The 18,881-nt window shown below is 41.6% G+C and overlaps 2 protein-coding genes and 1 long non-coding RNA gene across 8 annotated transcripts in view; 2 read left to right on the plus strand and 1 right to left on the minus strand.

The window, feature by feature from the left end:
* kmr (pleckstrin homology domain-containing family A member kramer) overlaps positions 1-14,460 on the plus strand; it is a 33,012-nt gene extending 18,552 nt beyond the window's left edge. The window contains exons 5-15 of one of the 6 annotated variants that reach the window (XM_089265798.1): positions 1,601-2,937; positions 3,007-5,353; positions 6,207-6,526; positions 7,245-7,538; positions 7,606-7,836; positions 8,728-10,047; positions 10,111-10,293; positions 10,362-10,454; positions 10,548-10,665; positions 11,642-12,106; positions 13,510-14,460. In XM_089265798.1, the coding sequence (XP_089121924.1) occupies positions 1,601-2,937; positions 3,007-5,353; positions 6,207-6,526; positions 7,245-7,538; positions 7,606-7,836; positions 8,728-10,047; positions 10,111-10,293; positions 10,362-10,454; positions 10,548-10,665; positions 11,642-11,664 (6,266 nt within the window). In that variant the 3' untranslated portion in view covers positions 11,665-12,106; positions 13,510-14,460. Of the gene's footprint in view, positions 1-1,600; positions 2,938-3,006; positions 5,694-6,206; positions 6,527-6,929; positions 7,068-7,244; positions 7,539-7,605; positions 7,846-8,727; positions 10,048-10,110; positions 10,294-10,361; positions 10,455-10,547; positions 10,666-11,641; positions 12,107-13,509 lie in introns of those variants that run through there. The other 5 variants (XM_089265797.1, XM_018111581.3, XM_018111582.3 and 2 more) reach the window with 5 other exon arrangements.
* The window catches only part of LOC149092082 (uncharacterized), a 193,544-nt gene that overhangs the window by 51,259 nt on the left and 123,404 nt on the right, over positions 1-18,881 (minus strand). The window lies entirely within an intron of this gene.
* LOC108658935 (uncharacterized) lies at positions 17,428-18,543 on the plus strand. Its single transcript, XM_018111614.3, has 4 exons — positions 17,428-17,549; positions 17,638-17,708; positions 17,774-18,159; positions 18,219-18,543. Exons 1-4 carry the CDS (start codon positions 17,523-17,525, stop codon positions 18,368-18,370), a joined length of 636 nt encoding a protein of 211 aa, XP_017967103.1. The 5' UTR covers positions 17,428-17,522; the 3' UTR covers positions 18,371-18,543.

An 18,881-nucleotide genomic window follows, 5' to 3' on the forward strand; every position in this document is an offset into this window, starting at 1 on the left:
TGCTGTAGTTTCTACTTTTACTTTTGTTAGCTCTTTGGCTTTGCTCTCCTGTTGCAATTGAAGCGCCCTCCAGCTATTTGGTACACTCAAAAAATTTTTAGAGTTAGTTTGAAAATTTGCATAAGATATTGAAGTACATAAATAACATTTTGTAAATAATTTAAAATTATCAAAGTAAACTTTTTTTTATTGGCAAAATATTTATTGTTTTTTGATCAACTTTATTATTATTGAATAGAAAATTTCGAAGATATACTTAGCAAAATTCCCAAAAATTAAACAAAATTTTAATGAATAGTATTAAACACAAATAAAATAAATAATAAAAAAAATATTTTTATTAAAATTAAAATTGAATTTTAAAGATATTATCTATTCGAAAATATGATCTATATTGAAAATACTTAAAAAAAAAAATTATAATAAGTTCCTTAAAATTGTGAGAAAATATTGTTAATTTCATTATATTTCCTTTTCAAAATGTATTCAGCTGTCAGTTTTTTATTAATTTACTACAATTTGTCTACAATTACACACTTTTTTTTGTTGAGTGTACTATTTAGCTGGCTATGGCTCATTCTGGTTGAGCGTATAATTCTGTTTTGTATTTCAACTCCCCCGTCCCCTTTATCGCCTGTAGCGTAGTGAATATCTGTGATTAAGCTGGCAGCTGCGCTGCCGAGTAGTTTCGAGCTTCAACTTTAATAATTATACCTTAAAATTACTGTAAGCTAAGTAGCTGCCGTTTCGTATCGATAGCTCTAAGTAACACTCTGCGCAAGCTATTATTAACTACTAACTATTTACTGCTTAACCATTTGCATGCCTATTTATACATATTTTTTGATGCCAAACTAAACAAACAAGCCGTAGTATATATACATATATTTAATTTTGTTTTTGTCAGTTGCATTTTGAATGTTTTAATTAAATTGCATTATGCAATGGCAGCAGAGACAAAATGCAATTATACAAACATCAAATGAAATAAAAACCTTCCTGCCGTGCGCACACACACAGACACACACACACAATCATACACATAAATACATAATGTGAGTGCTCAAATGCTCAAATAATTATTTATTCATTGGCAATTAAGTTGAATAAATGTTGAATAAATCGGTTGTCTGAGCTCACATGTTGTCCACAGCCCAAGCCTAAAAGTAGGCAACGATTTTTTGCTGGGCCAAGTAAGAAAATTTGCAATTTACCAGAAACACTTCAGTTTGGCTTTATTTTTGTGCTGTACTTTCATTAAACTTTTACTTTATTCACCCGAAATAAAATTTACGAATAAGAATAAGTAAACCTTAGCTGAGAGACTGTTGAATTTCTTTGAGTAGTTTGGTTCTTAAAAATGTTTTCATCAATTCATGGAAATTGGGTGCTTGGTGTTTCGTCTACTAAAAGCCGCTGTAAATTTCGCACTAAAACCCAACTCAAAACTCAAGACATGGGCTCAAAACTTAAACACAAAAAAAAAATTAAAATTAAATTATTTTTATATAACTTTCTTTTCCATTTTTCTGTGTATACGTTTTTTTTTGGTTACTGAAAATTTTTTGTAAATTTTGTAAATGTTTGAAAACAAAAAAAGATAAAGAAAGAGAAAACGCACAAAGCGCAGCTGGGCCTGGGCTGGATGATAACATAAGTGTGACGGCAGGAAGGTCAACAACAACAGCAACAACAACTAGCACACAAAACACAACAACAACAACAACAACAGCAATGACAACAATAACAATAGCAGAGACAACAACAACAGCAACAACTACACTATCAAATGTTAGCCTTAGCTCAAATTTAAACAGCTCAACAACAAAAACAACAACAGCAGCTGCTGCAACAACAACAACTACAACAACAAAGGATACAGCCAACAACCAAACTTTTCAGCTCAAGCCCATACTCAAGGTGCACGAGGCCAGCCGCACGCCCATTATCCAGGTGCAGCCCAGCAGCTTGGGGCAGCAGCTGCCACTTCGGCCCAAGCTTAAGCTGCAACTGCAGCCAACTGAGGCAGCCGAGCAGCCGGTGCCCATTTTGCCCAAGAAGGCGGCGCCCAAATCACCGCAGAATGTCAACTATGTGCCCGTCTATAGCAACAAGCTGGTCGGCAGCAACTACGAGAATGTGGAGTATGCCAAGGCGGTCATCAGTGATGCCGAGGAGACGCCCATGCTGATGCAGCTGAAGCTGTACAAGGAGCAGCAACAGCAACAGCAGCAGCAGCAACAACAGTCCGAGGAGGATTTAACGCCCACAGCAGAGTCCAAGCCTGGGCTGGGCGAGGCAGCGACAGCTAAAGAGGCTGACGAGCAGATAGAGGAGCAGCAAGAGCAAACGCAGCTGCAGCAGCAGCAGGAGAAGGTGGAGGTGGAGCAACAGCAGGACGATGAGGATGATGAGAGCACTGCATGTGAAGAGTACACTGATGATGACATAGACGAGGCACTGGCACAGGACGACGATGACGATGATGATAATGATGTTGTTGCTGATGCGGATGCTGATGCTGCTGCTGCTGCTGCGCCTGCTGCTGCTATTGATGGGGCGCCGCCAGTCAGCGCGAATGCCAATTTACCGAGTGACAAGGAGCTGCAGCAGCTATATGTAAATGAGCCGATTACGCCCACGGATCAGCAGTTAGACGAGAGCCATTATTTGCCCATGACGCCCAAAAAGGTGGAGCTGGGCCAGTCGGGCACCCTCAGTCTGGTGGCGACGCACGAGAGCTACAACGAGGCGGAGGAGGAGAATCATTATGTGGAAATGACCAAGGGCCTGCATGATGACGATAATAGAAGCAACTATGAGATTATGTGCATATCCAGTGCCCTGGCGAGCAGCAGCATCAAGCTGGCCCACACAGAGCCCGTGTACATGGAGCTGGCAGGCGTCAAAGCAACAGCAGCAGCAGCAGCTGCAGGAGCAGCAGGAGCAGCAGGAGCAGGAGTAGCAGTCGTAGCAGCTGCAACCACAGCAACATCTGCTGCTGAGGAGGCACACTGCTCATCCGGTCGCTCCACGCTAAAGAAGAGCAAAAAGAACGGCACGGAAACATTGAAGAAGAAGACCAAAAAACGTCAGGGCAAAGACATGCCGGATATTTTGAAGCCGGCCAAGAGCGCGCTGGCCAGTGACAGCTCCGATGCGGATGATGAGAGTAGCAAACAACAGATGGAGGCCAAGCGATTACGTTCCCGGACGCGTTTCAGCCTGTCGGATACCTTTAGGCCCGCATCATATTATCTGGGTGCCTCCACGCCCCTCAACAACTATGCGGAGAGCTCGGACAGCGAGATATTGCCTCCGCCGCCCATACCCGACTCACCGCCTCCCATGGAGGAGCTGAAGACGGAGGAGATCTTCTCCTCGGAGCACTATGACACGGTGAGGCGGCGCGACAGCAAAGTGCATCTGTCCTATGAGCAGCTGCCCAAGATGCACGCCAGCAACACCTCGCTGAATCTGCCCAAGACGGAGCCGAGCACCACGCTGAAGAGCAGTCGCCTCTCTCTGCCCGATCACTTCGCCAAAGTGCGTGGCACGCCGGAGCAGCAGCAGCGCCGGGCCACAGCCAGGGCAGCCGGCTCGAGCTCGAGCGGCTCTGGCCTGACGCTGCTGCAGCAGCAGCACGCGCGCACCTTGTCCGACTCCAACTACAGCTGTCAGACGGACAAGAGCTCATCGCGCACCTCCTCCGATCTGGAGCTGTTCCGCGGCAAGCTGCAGCAACGGCCGCCGAGCAACAACTCGCTGCCCAGCGAGAATGAATCCGTTGAGTTTCGCCAGCGCTCCGACTCTGAGCTGGAGCGCCAGCGCTCGCGGCGTCCGCTCTCGCAGGAGTCGATCAGTGAGATCGAGTCGATGAGCGAGCACTTTGAGGAGACGCTGAGCAGCCATGAGCTGGACACGTACTTGAGTCACCTGCAGAGCAGCGATCTGCTGCCCTATCAGGCACATGCCACGCCCACGCGTCACCTGCTTAACGATGCGAATGCCGCCGCAGGCGCTGACATCCTCACCAACCTGATCAAGCCACCAAAGACGTTCCGCAACACGGATGGCGACGAGCAGAACTTCTATGGCAACATACATTTCCTCTCTTCCACGGACTCCATACAGCAGCTGGGCAGCATGGGCAGCGTGGGCGTCGAGGGCGCCGTCCGCCTCACCCCGATGCACAGTCGAAACAATAGTAACATCTCCACGCAGTCGGCGCCGTATTATTACTCCGAGCTGCCGGCGCCGCCGCAGCTGAACAATCAGCGTGAGATTCACGCCCACGGCCTGAACATAGCCCACATACACAATCCCATCGACAGGCTGCAGTTCAATATGGATGCACTGGTGGACAAGGACCAGGCCATCGACAGCAAGAATCTGTACAGCGTGAAGGCGAACGTCGAGAAGCTCAGCTACAGCTGCAATAAGAACCTGATCAAGCTGAATAACGTGCAGCTGGAGTCGGCGGAGCTGGGCGGCGGCGAGGGTAGTGAGGGTCATTCATTAAACCCAATTCATTCATATCTTACAACTACTAAAAACACAAATCTCGCTCGTAAACTGACTGGTGGTAGCCACTTGGAGGCGGAGGAGGCGGCGGATGAGGCGGAGGGTCGGGTTGGGTTGGGTGCAGCTGAGCAGAGGCTGGACAAGAGAGCGACGGCAGCGGCAGCCACAGTGAACACCACAGTGAATAACGCCAATCAACTCTCAGTTCTAGGTGGCGAGCTGCTCTGGGAGGAGGACGCCCTGTGGCGCGAGAGCCTGCGGCGCGTCTCGCAGCGTCATGCGCGCTCCCTGGACGATCTGGATCGCATAGCAGTGGCTGCACCCGCCTTGCCCATACCGACGCCAGCGCCCATGACCATGCCCAGCAGCCAGGCGACCAAGACGAAGCTCACGCGTGAGGTGACCTACGTGAACGATTGCCAGAAGCCGCCGCCGCGTCAGCCGCCGGCAGCGTCGCCTCCCTCGTCGCCCTCGCACGACGAGCACGATGTCTATGTGCAGCTGCTGGCGAATAGCTCGGCCATGAGCCAGGTCAGCGATGCGGATGTCTATGAGGTGCTGCGCGCCGAAACGGGCTCCAATCTGTCGCATAAGTCGCAGGAGCTGGATCGCGAGACCATCCGGCAGTGGGATGCCATGTCGAGTGGCCTCATGAAGAGCAATAACAATGCAGAGGCCACAGTTACAGCCACAACGACGACCACGCCCACGCCCAGAACGCCCGCCTCCAGTGGACCAATGCTGCCGCTGACGAGCAATGTGCGTTCCATCATACAGCAGCTGAATGGCAACAATGATGTCAATGGCAACGGCAACGGCAATGGCAATGGCAATGCCATTGTGAATGCGGCGCAGAGGAACAATTGAGGCATTACGCATACGCAGCGTTAGCCGCTTAGAAATATGTGACAATAGTTAAATTTGACAAATATTTGCGCAGTTCTTGAGGTTAATTCTTTGCAAGAGGCATAAGCTGTAAATAGAAGAGGATGTGTGAGAGAGAGAAAGAGAGGGAGAGAGAGAGAGAGAAGGAAATAGAGGGAGCCGCATGAGGCCTGCATTTCATTTAAAATTGTTTGTTGCTTGTTTTTTGTTTTCACTTTCGTTTATTGTTATTTGTTATTGTTGTTGTCATTATTGTTGTGTTGTTTTGTTACATTAACAAAATGGTAAGCAATTTTCTTTATATACATACATATATATATATATACATACATGCCTAGCTACATATATGACTTGTTCCTACACTTATGTAATTATTAATGCGCTTGTAAATACTCATATTCATATTCACACTCATTTCATATCACACGCACTCACACACACACACACACACACACACTCACTCACATTTGTATACACGCTGTACAGTCGACTTTTTTAGATTCAACCAACCAACAAAAAAAGTGTAGCATACTTTTGCGGGCAGTTGAAATTTGTTTTGCAAACAGCTTGATGAACAGCTCTTTTAGACGCTTTCACTACGTAGTGCCCGCCTCTGACAGCTTGTATACCCAGCCAACAATGTATTTAGTTGACAGTAGACGAACTACAGAACAAGTTCCGCTGTTTAACTCTGTTTTAATGCTTTCTCTCTAATTATTTCGCGCACGCATAATAATTACATGTCCTGCCACGTCCATAAAATCAGCACCAGAACTAACTCTCGTTTCAATTTGCAGCCTCGATTTCGGTGCGCAACGTAAACAATTTGCCCAAAGGCAATCTAACTGTCAAGCCGGACCCATCGGATGCACTGCATCTGCAGCAGCAGTCGCACGAATCGGCATTCGCCCACTATGATCCCTACTATGGCAATGCGACGGAGACCAAATACGCCAAGGCCACAGTCCTGACAGATCGCGGTCTCTACGGTCGTTCAGCAGCCATGGCCACATCGACGCCACAGCAACAACAACAACAATTGCAGTTTGGCATGCGTCGTGCTGGCAGTCGAGCTGAAATTGATATGCTGGAGCGTGAGACGAGCACACAGATAAGGGTAAGTGGGGCATAAATATTTGCTAAACCTAGAGAGAGGCTGGTGCAGCATAACTGCAAGCATTGGCCATGTGCATTCCTGATTGACAGGCAGTTCAAGCCATCAGAGCTGCGAGGCATCACAGTTATCACAGCTATTTGCCATAAAAGGGGAAAACAAAACTTATCGTATTTCAATTCATTCCGGCTATTCGATATTGGCTCTTGGTATTTTTTCGCTATGCGAGGAATTTATCCTGCTCACTGAATTATTTTTATGGGTGTTAAATGAGAGCCCAAGGACTTGAGAGGGCTTTTCGAAGAGCGTATCGAAATGTATTTTTATTAGCTAGCGGCAGGCTCAGAAAACTTGTTGGATTTTAATTTATTGATTGACTGATTGATTGATTTGACAAATACTACAGAATCTGGATGTATCGGCTGGCGATTTACTGAGTCGCACACACGAGGAGCTGGTGCTGCTGCTGATTCAACTGCGACGGCAGAGCAGTCAAACGGCGCGAGCCATCGAGCAGTGCTGCAGCGACATTCACAATGTGCAGGTGGTTAAACAATTGTGAACTTCATTCAAATGGTTGCGGGTTGTTGACTAAACTGGTGTTGGCTATTCCTGTGACTAAAACTCTAACATTAAACTGTTAACTGTTAACTATTAACTCTTAACTGTTAAATCTGTGTCCATTCGCGTTGTACTCATTGGCAATTGCAATTCTCCACAGAATCGGCTGCGCGGCGCCGAGGGACTTACGCGTGCGGAGAGCATCCAGCGATTGGACTACTTGAAGCAGCATCTGCTCGACCTGGAGCGGCAGTATGAGAAGAGCAAGCCGCTGGTCAACCTGGTGGACAATATGGTCAAGCTGGGCTCGTTGTATCGCAACGATGCGAATGGTCGGGCTCAGCCGGCGACCATGGATCGGCTGGAGTTCAATCAGCGCATGCAGGAGCGTCAGATGCTGCAGGAGGAGCAGAAGCAATGGGATCGACTCAGTCCCAATCAGACAGAGCTGCAGGTAATGCAAAAACGGAGTAATCCGAACATAAAATACATAACTTACGTATGCTTCGCCTCTTCTTCAGGCCAAGGTGCGTGAGCTCTACCAGCTGGATCAGCTGCTGCAGGAGGAGTCGGGCGTATTGCAGAGCCTGCAGCGTGACAAGGAGGATTTGGAGCGCGCCCTGGGCGGACTACGCGCACGTATACACGACAACAATGCCACGCCCATGGCCCTGGAGGCGGCCAAGAAGCAGCAGCATATACTGGAGCGCGAGCTATCGCGTGTGCATCAACTGCTCGCCGAGAACTCTAAGGTAGCCCAGGTGCCTAGTAGAAGTTTTTTGCATTATATGTGTCAGACATACATATGTATATGCATATATATGTATACATGTCTAGTTTTCGTCTGCTTCAGCTTCGCATGTCGCTTATGTAACTAATGAGAATTCATTCAACCAAAAAAACATATAAATATTTAACTAACTGCTTTGTGTCGAGATGCCTGAGGGCTAAATCGATATCCGTTACAAATTTCTCTAGATGGAGCTAAGCAAATTACCTACTGAAATTACGGATATATTAAATCTAAAATTTTTTTTTTAATACATTGAGATCGATTGAGACTTAATCAAGGAACTCTACAAATATTTGGGATTGATTGACTAAAATTAAAAATTTTAATGTTAAAACTGATGATTAGTTAAAGCTTAAATCCATAACTAAATATATATTTTTTGTCGTCCCATAATATAGCAAATCTTGATTATAGCCTGAACTCATTTTCAATGGGAAATCAGGGTGTAATGTTTTTTTATTTATACATAAATAGTTGATTAAGGAAATATGAGAAAGCAACTCAAAACGAGCTTAAAAATATTGAAAAAATTATTTTAAGTCAAGATATTTGAAATTAGTTAGAATTTAGTAGTAGTAGCAGAATAGAAGAAAAAAACCTTGAAGAATTCAGTTAAAAAAAAAAAAATAAGAAAAAATGATGAAAATTGTATATAAAATTCCTTCCTAGCCTTACCCGTTTTTGTTCTATATGATAAAAAATACCAGCTAGTGTACACCTAGGGCCTAGGCATAGCTCATGATGCAAAAAACTTCTACGTTTCGCCTATCAATTTAAACTGCTGCATGTGCCGTAAACTCAATCAGAGAACTTTAAACTAAACATTTTTCACATCATTTATGGCCTACAGAAACTGGAGCAGACTGTGGCGGGCAATGCTCGGCTGGAGCAGGAGCTGCTCACACTACGCCAGAAGGTGCAGTCGACGCGCAGCAACGGCGCCAACAGCGATGCCAGCCAGCTGAATGGCAACCAGACGGCAGCAGTGCTGCAGTCGGAGCTGGAGCGGGTGCAGTCTCTGGTGGGGGATATGCAGCGGCAGCGGCATGAGCTGAGCTCGGCCGTGCGACAGTTGACGGAGAACTCGACGCGTTTGTATCAGGAAATCGGCAACAAGGAATTGAGTCCGACGAACGGAACGGGCACCTCGAACGGCAGCCTGAAGAAGCGCAGCAATTCGAGCAGCTGGACGGAAACCGATCTGGATGCCAACATGCTGCACAATGGCAGCCAGCAGCATCTGAATGACTCCACGCTGAATCTGTCGACGCCGCTCTACGTGGACACCAATAGCAGCGCCAAGCTGGGCGACTACAATCGCTATAATGGCAGCAGCGATGCGCTGGAGCTGAGCGGCGTTGATAGCGATGGCTTCCTGGACAGCAATCCCTTTGCCAATCTGAGCAATCTGGAAAAGCAGGAGATCAAAACGGTGCGCATTGTCAAGCGGGAGTCGGAGCGGCGGCATCGCGACCGCAGCGAGCGCGGCCTGAGCAACTCCACACAGAATCTCGACCAGGTGCTGGAGGAGGAGCAATACGCCCAGCAGCTGCAGCAGCAGCAGTATGCCCAGAGCCTGGAGGAGCAGATGAGCAATGGCCATCACAGCCGGTCCAAGTCTCTGCCACGCAGCTACAACGAGCCGCCAAAGCCCAGGCACAGTCGCCACATGAATGGCAAGCAGAACGGACACCACTTCAATGGCGGCGGTTCCGACTACGATCGCAATAGCAACTACGAGCACGAGGCACCGCCGCCGCCAGCGCCTCAGAGCAATGGCCACCACCACCATCAGCAGCAGCGCGAGCATCTGAATCCTTTGGCCAACGCATACTTTGCCAAGCAGCTGCAGCAGCAGGCCCATCCCAGTCGGGACAGCGCACGCGTGGCGCTGCGCACCAAGACCGACTCGCTGCAGAGTCTCAACAAGAGCCTAACCGACATTAGCCCCGAGCCGGTGTTCCAGAGCGTGGCCGCTCGCCAGATCATTAACGAAATGTCCGCTGGCTCCGCCTCCGAGGATACGGAGAAGATTGTGGAGCGCGTGCCACCGCCACACAAACATCGACGCGCCGTGCCGCGCGAGAAGCGACGCCACTACACGGCGCCCAACAATGTCAACCAGAAGGCCATGGAAAAGGTGCAGGCCGAGAACGATATGAATCGCAATGTAAGTGGACTCGGTGACGTCCAGAGTCCCTCCCATACTTAGATAACTCATTTTACCTTGCAGAACACCAACTGGCGGGCACGTGATGATCTGGACATGGAGGTGGCGTTGCGCCCGCGCATGAATGCGCCCGATGTGGTGCGCTCAGCTCTGGGCCAGGGCGAGAAGATCTCCGAGAACACCATAGACAATTTGCTGCTGGCGCCCAATAAGATAGTCATACCCGAGCGTTACATACCAGAAACAGTGAGTGGAGATCAATAAATCTGCGAGAGCATAATAAATATAATTTGTCACTCTCTCTCTCTCTCTAGACGCCCGAATTGTCGCCTGAGGAGAAGAAGCGTCGCCAGGAGAAGGTCGAGTCCATTAAGAAGATGCTAGCCGAAGCGCCCATTAGCAGCAATGTAAGTGGACTTTTTATATAAAATGCTGATTGATTACTTGACTTACCTTACTAATATAATAATACATAATTCGTCCTTGTTTCACCCCTCCAGGAGAACGAAACGCTGCCCGCCAGCAAGATCAATGCCGAGAAGAAGCAGCGCGAGCATTTGCTGCAGCTGAATCAAATTTTGGCCCAGCAAGTCATGCAAGTCAGCAAAATTGTTGCCGGTACGTAAATGCAAAGCAGAGTGCATAGCATCAGTATTATATGTTTTATCATAAGATAAGGAACATCCGAGTTGAATTTGTTTCGATGTCCGCGGCGATTACTTAAAAGTTTTACATTGCTTGCGAGTTGAGCTTATGTTCCATGTTTATGTTTTCCCTTTTTACTAATAAGCAATCCGCTCCAAATCGTTTTTTGTTCACATTCTAAGCCACTCACATATATAAATATAAATATATATATATCTCTACGTCTTATATATGTTTCTATATGTATCATTGTATATGTATTTAAGCGTTGATTCAGTGTACTTCTATATCATAACAGCGCTGAATCACAAGACTGTGTTTACCCCATTCAAAACTGTCTCTATGCTCTTCTAATCTAATCTAACTATATATATATATTCTCTCTCAACTTTTTCTGATTTTCTAGACGATTAATGAATACATATCATATGCATATTACATCTATAAACTGTTACGCCTCTCTCCTTTCGATATCCTATTCCATCACTCTCATCTCATTGCGAGCTCATCGAAAGGCGTACGACATTCATATTAATATCCACTCACAGACACTTCAAGAACACACAATACATATATACTCGTCCACAGTCACTATTGATCATACAAGCAGACATAAGAAACAAGCCCCACATGAACCAATCATGCATAAAGCACCTATCTTAACTGTATCTTTAAGAATAATATCAATAAACAAATTGTTTGAATTCTATGAATTTTCATAAATATTGCGTATACGCGGCGTTCAACAGTTCATGTTAAATACTTTACAGTTCATGTTAAATAACATTTTAATTTGAGTTAACTACAAAAATTTTAATGTAAAGCTGTTGAAAAATATTATAAATGTAAATTATTTTTGTATTTTAAATATTTATGAACATATTTTACATTTAATTTGATTTTTATTTTGATTATTTGTTAATTTGTTTTTATTTTTTGCATATTTTAGGCAATCCCACTAGTCACAACTAACTCCATTTAATAGCCTGTCGTGTTGTTTATGTTTTTGTTTTACCAATTGTTCACATTTTTTTGTGTTATTTGTTTGAGTTGAAAGAAAATGACGAAAGAAATGGGCCAAATATGTGATGTAATTCGACTTACATATGCATATGCTACACACAAACTATATACAATAAGAACAACAACAACAACAACCACCACAACAACTACATTACATACAACCACAACCACAACAACAGCACAGCAAGAACTCACGCGACGTTGAGATTATCGCATGCTAAGCTCACTAAAAACAAAAACAAAACAAAAATCAGAATAAAAATCAGTTCAAAGCAATCACAAAATACTAAACGACAACAACAACAACTAAGCTATTGCAACAACAACAACAACAAGTACAATCAACAACAACAACAACAAGCACAACAGTTAAACAAACGCGTAAGTCAAGGTTTGTACACAATTTTTATTTAACAATTTAATCATGCATTAATCTTATAAATATACAAATATATATGCAAATATATATAGTTATATATTTTTATTATACTCAGCTTTATTTGGAAATCTTAGTTATTAGCTTTGAATTGGCCTTACTAATCAGCACGCACGCGCTTGTTATATATAAGAAGCATCAAAAATATATATATAAAATCATATATGGAAAAAAATATGAACACCTTTACTAAAAGACGAAAATACACTCAAACACACACACACACACATACACAAGAGCAAACAATTATAGAGTCCGTAGAGAAACACCAAAAGGCACTTTAGAACTTGTATGAAAGCAAAAAACAAAATAAAACACAACACAGTGCAAATCTATTCGAAGTATAAAGCATGGGAATAGAGAAGAATAAGACTTAAGTGAAAGATGAAATCGAGACATGTCTAAATAATATAGGGCACAGTTTCAGTTGCCTCTTAAGAAGCGAGTGAATGCTCACAGATGCTGAAGAACTAGGAACTAGAACGAGGAGTCAGAAATTGTGGTATGTGAAGACACATTTGATACGATGACGTCTTTAAATGCCCGTAAGTTTAGCCGATCATTACTAGTCAGGCAGATTATTTGTCCTGATTAATTGTTACTTATGCAAACCAGTAAACCTAAACTTCGTTAAGAGTTTATTTAAAGACGATAACATACGCTTTTCCCTTTTAAAGCATATTCAAAGACTAAGGCTTATGATACCAAAATAAAAAATAAAAAAATAAATAAAAATAATAATAATAATAAATAAACAAAAATATGTCAACTGTTAGGACTAGAAAAATTATTACGAAAAAAATCATAAATTGATTCATTGATCACTGAAATGAAAATGTTTTTAAAAGTTTTATGCTGCAATAAGTCAAAAGATATTCCTAAATAGTTATTAAAAATCACTTTTCTGAACAGCTGTTAAGCTAATAGGAGCTATAGCCTTTTATTAATCTCATTGAGGAAGCTCATTATAAATATTGCAAGCTTAGCTAAGTCAAATGATAATTTAACAAAATTTGTGCACTTGCAAAAATTGCGTAAAATATTTGAGAATATGAAAACACAAACTAATCAGTCGAACAAAGCTCAAGAGACGAGTAAGTATACGCTCATTAGCAACAAAGCACTGCCACAACAACAACAACAACAACAGCATTAATAAGAGAACTTGCCAACAACAGCAACAACATAAATACTCTAAACAAACAAGACATTTATATTATTAACTCATATATGAAAAAAAGATTTTCTATCGACATTTTTCCGTCCAACTTTTTACAGCACGCTTGGGAAGGTTTTTGGCCTCGCACTTGAAAGTAATTCAATTTTCTATAAATATATTCTTTATTATCTCTTCACAGAGAAAGCCATGTCGAAGTCGGCCAATGGACAGGGCGGCCAGCCAGGCAGCGATGAGGAGCGCCGCTCGGAGTCGCCAAGTGAACCACTGCCGTTATATCAGCAGCGCGACAACTTTTACAGTTAAGCGCAACAAGCACACCAAAAAGAGGCGATTCTGACTCCATACAGTATACAATAGATATACATATATGTCTATCTATATATACATATATATATATATATATACAAATAAATAAGCACAATAACAGCTGCATTTATCTTCAAACAACAAAATCAAACTAGAAACTTTGCTAAAAAACCAAAATTTAAATCGAAATCGTATCAATTCTTGATTGACTGAGAAACCAATTTTAAAGATATCAAAAATGAGGATGCTGAAGAAGAAGACGAAGAAAATTTAAGAATCATTAGAGAAAATTGCATATGAACGATAAATATAAAATTTAACGAATTTTTAGGCAAAATGTTTATGCTTACTCACACTCTATTATACATATATACATGAAAACATATATATATATATACTACATGAAGATGCAACATATCATTAAGCGTGTTATTAATCAATATAAACGATGGCAATTACATCAAATGTTAAAGCAACGTTCTCTATATAAAACAAAAACAAATTACATACATATATAGTACAGTTTATTGACTGTTGTCGCTTAGCATAGTCCAGCCATATCCGGTCTACAACGCGTCAATACTTTTGTTGTATAGTGTAAACACGTACACGTTCCTGTGCGGGCTCCTACAAATATTTAATATATATATATATATCGTATGTATATATAAATATATCGAAAGTATAAAGCACAGCTATGGCATGTGTTTGGTAACTAAAAACAATAACTTTAAAGACTTTTACAACAGACTTTTTGTGAAGAGTAGCGCATTTTTAAACCAGAATCTCCCAAACAACAACAGCAACAAGAACAACAACAACAGCAACAATTTTGAAGCCAATAATTGCATTTGATACAAACTTTTTAAGATCGCAACCAAAATCAAAAGCAGACAACAACAAAAGGCACCAAATGATAGTTAGATATATTATCTATATCTATGCTATACATGCACATATATATATGTATCATATATACAATATATCATCAGAAAGCAGCTCAAATAACGGCGCACTTTTAAAGCATTTCACAACTTGGCAATATTTCAAATGTACCTATCTCAAACACTATATGGAAACATAAAATATAATATCTATATATTATGTATATGAAAAACATGCACATATTAGTTAAAAATTAATCAAGCGTTTGCATTGCATCAATAAATAATGAACTTCATAATTAAGAAAGAATCATGAGTAAACAATTATTTAAATGTAGGTCAATTACCCAGGCAATTATATGAAAAGAAACTATGGAATGTGTTTAAAAAACTAAAAAAAAAAAAAAAAAAAAAAAAAAACAGTCAAAAGTCAATGATAAAATATTATAAAATACACGCAAATGAAATTTCGATGTTAATGTCTGCATAACTTATAAAGTTATATAAAAATGAGGTGAGAAGAGTGGGGAAGAGATAGAAGATATATCATATGCTACACCAATAAATAAAATTATATATGCATATAGTAAACACACAACGATAAATTGTTAAATATATATTTAAAAATCATATATATAGAGAGAGATATTGAAAAATATACAAAAAATAAAAAATAAAAATGAAAACAAAAATAAATAAAAATCAAGCAAATTGTACAAAAAAAAAAAAAGAATAATAATATTTTTAAGTTCATAATTTAATATTGTTAAACGTTTTAAGTTTTATTTAATGCTAAGTTCTTTAGTTTATTGATTTGCGCCAAGTTTTTGATATTGATTCAATAATTTTAATTATATACATATATTTTGTAATAAATAAACTTAAATGATTTGTACATTTCGCGGTGCTATATGTAAATGTAAACCCTTGTTTTGACCTTAGTGCGAGCCAAGTCAATTGCTATGCTAGTTCTGGCTTATACACACACACATAAATACACACATACATATATATACTCGACTATATATTGCACGCATATTCCACAGAATAAGAGAACAAAAAAATACATTAAATATTTATTGCATTAATATATACATATACATATACACCATGTATGACATAATATGACAAATGTTTAAATAACAATGCAAAAAAAAAAAAAAGTGAAAAATAAAAATATGATGAAAACTGCGAAAAGACGAGATAAATGTTATCAATAAAGAAATATAGTTGACAATTCAAATCCCTCCCAGCATTTCAATTATTTATTTAGTTATTGTGTCCAGCCACAGCCGAAGGTTACGGAACAGGAACAGTCCCAGCTCAATGCCTGGGCTGCCGGTTAAATGGGAATTTTGCGTCAATTGTCCGCGACACTTTCAAGATCAATGTGGAAATAGAGACGCACGAACGATGACAAACGCAGACCCCGGCATGAATCACAATGAAAAACACACAAAAGGCTGATCTACTCAGTGCCGATAATATCAACAAGACAGCGGACAAGCCCATAGAGCACCATTTGAAAGTGTTTCATGAACGACTGACCGACTGACAATATACCCTGTATGAGACTCGGAAGAAGGTTCCAAGTAAAATGTGTAAAATTAAATAGATAAAGCTGAAAATGCATGGAATGGTTCATGAGCGAACGATGGACATTAATACACCCTGTATATGTATCAGTATACGCATATAGATTGGGAAGCAAGACAATAAACAGCTGACAGACTATTTTATACCCTGCTTGAGTCTGGGAAGTAACCAACAAGTTAATTATGTAAATTAGTTTGTTAGGAATGTACATGGCTTATCAATCAGTAGATTGAAATTATGTCAATGGCCGACTGATATATACCCTGTAAATGTATTTTAAATAGCCTAGTACAATATAATATCTTACATTTGATATGAATTCATACTGACAGTCCACTGAGCAATATAATAATAAAGGAGTTGATCGACTAAAATATACCCTGTATCTCAATCTAAAAGAGCATACAATTTAAGTATGTACGAAATATGTCAGCCGACGTATATGAGTAGAAGAAAAGTTATAGACTAAAGTATACCCTCTAATAATATATACGAAGGTGATATTAGAGTACAGTATCAAACACTTACTGCTTACAGGGTATCAAATCAGAGCAGAATGAGAATAAGGCACAACACTTTCAGCATGACAAACAGAGACCACACACACACACACACACACACACCACATCACGCATAAATTGGCGCGTGTGTGTGAGTGTGGGCGTATAGGCAAATTGGATTTGGCTGACAGGTGGCGCTGCCAACAGCTTCAGGGAGTGATGGAAGAGATGGTGGGGAAGGTGCGTGTCAAGCTGCATGTGAAATGTAGAGCAATCGATAACTTTCTAAAAACAAACGAATAAACCGCATTATCAAATTCTTACATCCGATTAGCATAATCGTGATCATGGAACAGATGCCATTCAATGCGAACCCATTAAAAACTGATTAATAAATTGAAAACAAAGAAACAAAAAATAAAAAAGAAATAAGTTAGGAACAGAATAGTTTTAGATATATTATAGAGCAAGCAGCTCGCACGTAGGCATTAATTATCAAGCGAACTCGTCATATTCAGAGAGCGATTAGAGTGGACCAAACGCGCTGTTAATTATCGCACATTTAATGAGTAGCGTAGGGCATATGACGACAGACAATCAAGATGTGTATATAAAGTGTGGCTAGTACATATACATGTATTTCGAGAAACCTGAAACAATATGAAACCTGATTGGCCTATACATAGTTGTTATGTTCGATATTGTTGTTGCGTTTATTGCTGAAAGCTCAAAACTCTCTGTGAACTCAACTCAAAATAGCAAGGTACATATGAACACACCGATATACATACATATATTAAACACAGACAAAAAACCCATTGTCGACTCATTAACTGTGCGGAATTAACTGAGTCGTCAGTTGGCATCGTCGGCTTAAGAAGCGCAGTTCAGCTCCGATATAGACAATGTCTCTCCTAGGCTCCATCTCATGCGTAAGTTCAGCGTTTCATTATAGAGTCGTCGCTGTTGTGACATTTCTCAAATCTCAAATCTTAATCTCCTTCTGCATATATTACACAGTTGATGCTGCTGACTGTCTGGAGCCTGCAGCAAATGCTGCTCTTGCAGGCTGCTCCGGGCATCGACAATGCGTATGTATACATATATGGTTTAAAGTCTTTGGATGGCCGGTCTGAATGTTTTTTTCCACTCGCAGCGCCTATATCAATCAGGATTTATGGGCAGAGGAATCAGCGCCAGCAGAGGTAGCAGCAGCAGTAAAGCGTCCAAGACGCTACGATGTGGACGGATCGGTGCACTGCGGCAGGCATGGCAGACATTGGCCTGGACATGGATTCGGACAGGGTTATGGTCATGGATATGAGCCGGGCTATGGTTTTGGATATTGGACTGGATTTGGATTCGGATATGGTCATGGACATGATCGTGGGCATGGTCATGGGCGGGGATATGGTCATGGGAATGGGAATGGGTATGGACCCGGCTACGGTCCCAGCTTCGGCTTTGGATTGACTGGCTTTGGTAACGACGATAATCATCAGGGCGAACCGCAGTATAAAGTTCCTTTAGCGCCTTTCATTGGTGAGTCCAAGTGCATGACATTGAGAATTTGTAATGTCATCTTATTTATGCGTCTATAGAAAACGAGCGAGAGTCCGCAGAGCTCCCCTCAAGCACTAGCAGCTTAGCACCGCCAACGAGCAGACAGACAACAGCGGCGCCTGCAACCACAGCAGCCACAACCACTGAGGATTCCACTTTGGCCATTGACTTGCGCAGTGGACTTAGCTAAGTGTATGCACTTGGAGAAATAATTGGATAGAACTGAAATCGAATTTGTATTCTGATTCGATGTTCTGTAAAGTATCCGATATTTCTCATGTGAAAAGAAAAATCTAGAATTAGTTACATAATAATTCTGAGAAGAATTTGCATATATCAAATAAACTGTATAATGTTGTACAATTAGTTCGTATATAGTAAAAAATGTTGTTTCTATTTGTGAGCTGTATGAAAGTTTCCTCTATTTCTCCAAGTGCATTTCAAGGAATATCATCTCTCTCGACTTATCAGTGCATGAACGCTGGGCCAATGAACTCCTTTTCCATTTGCCTTACGCACTTTCATGGCAGGATGAGCAGCGGAAGTGTTATCCGAAACGAGTTTGTCCATTTGTTATTCTAGAGCATAAGCAATTCCGCCTCAATCAGATCACATCGCACAAAAAGCGTGTGCAAAACAAAACAAAACAGAACAGAACAAAACAAAACATAAAACAAATGGAAAGAAAGTCGAGAGATCGC

This window comes from Drosophila navojoa, chromosome 2 (genome assembly GCF_054131105.1).
Source record: "Drosophila navojoa isolate 15081-1374.11 chromosome 2, UAZ_NAV_1.0, whole genome shotgun sequence".
Lineage (NCBI taxonomy): Eukaryota > Metazoa > Arthropoda > Insecta > Diptera > Drosophilidae > Drosophila > Drosophila navojoa.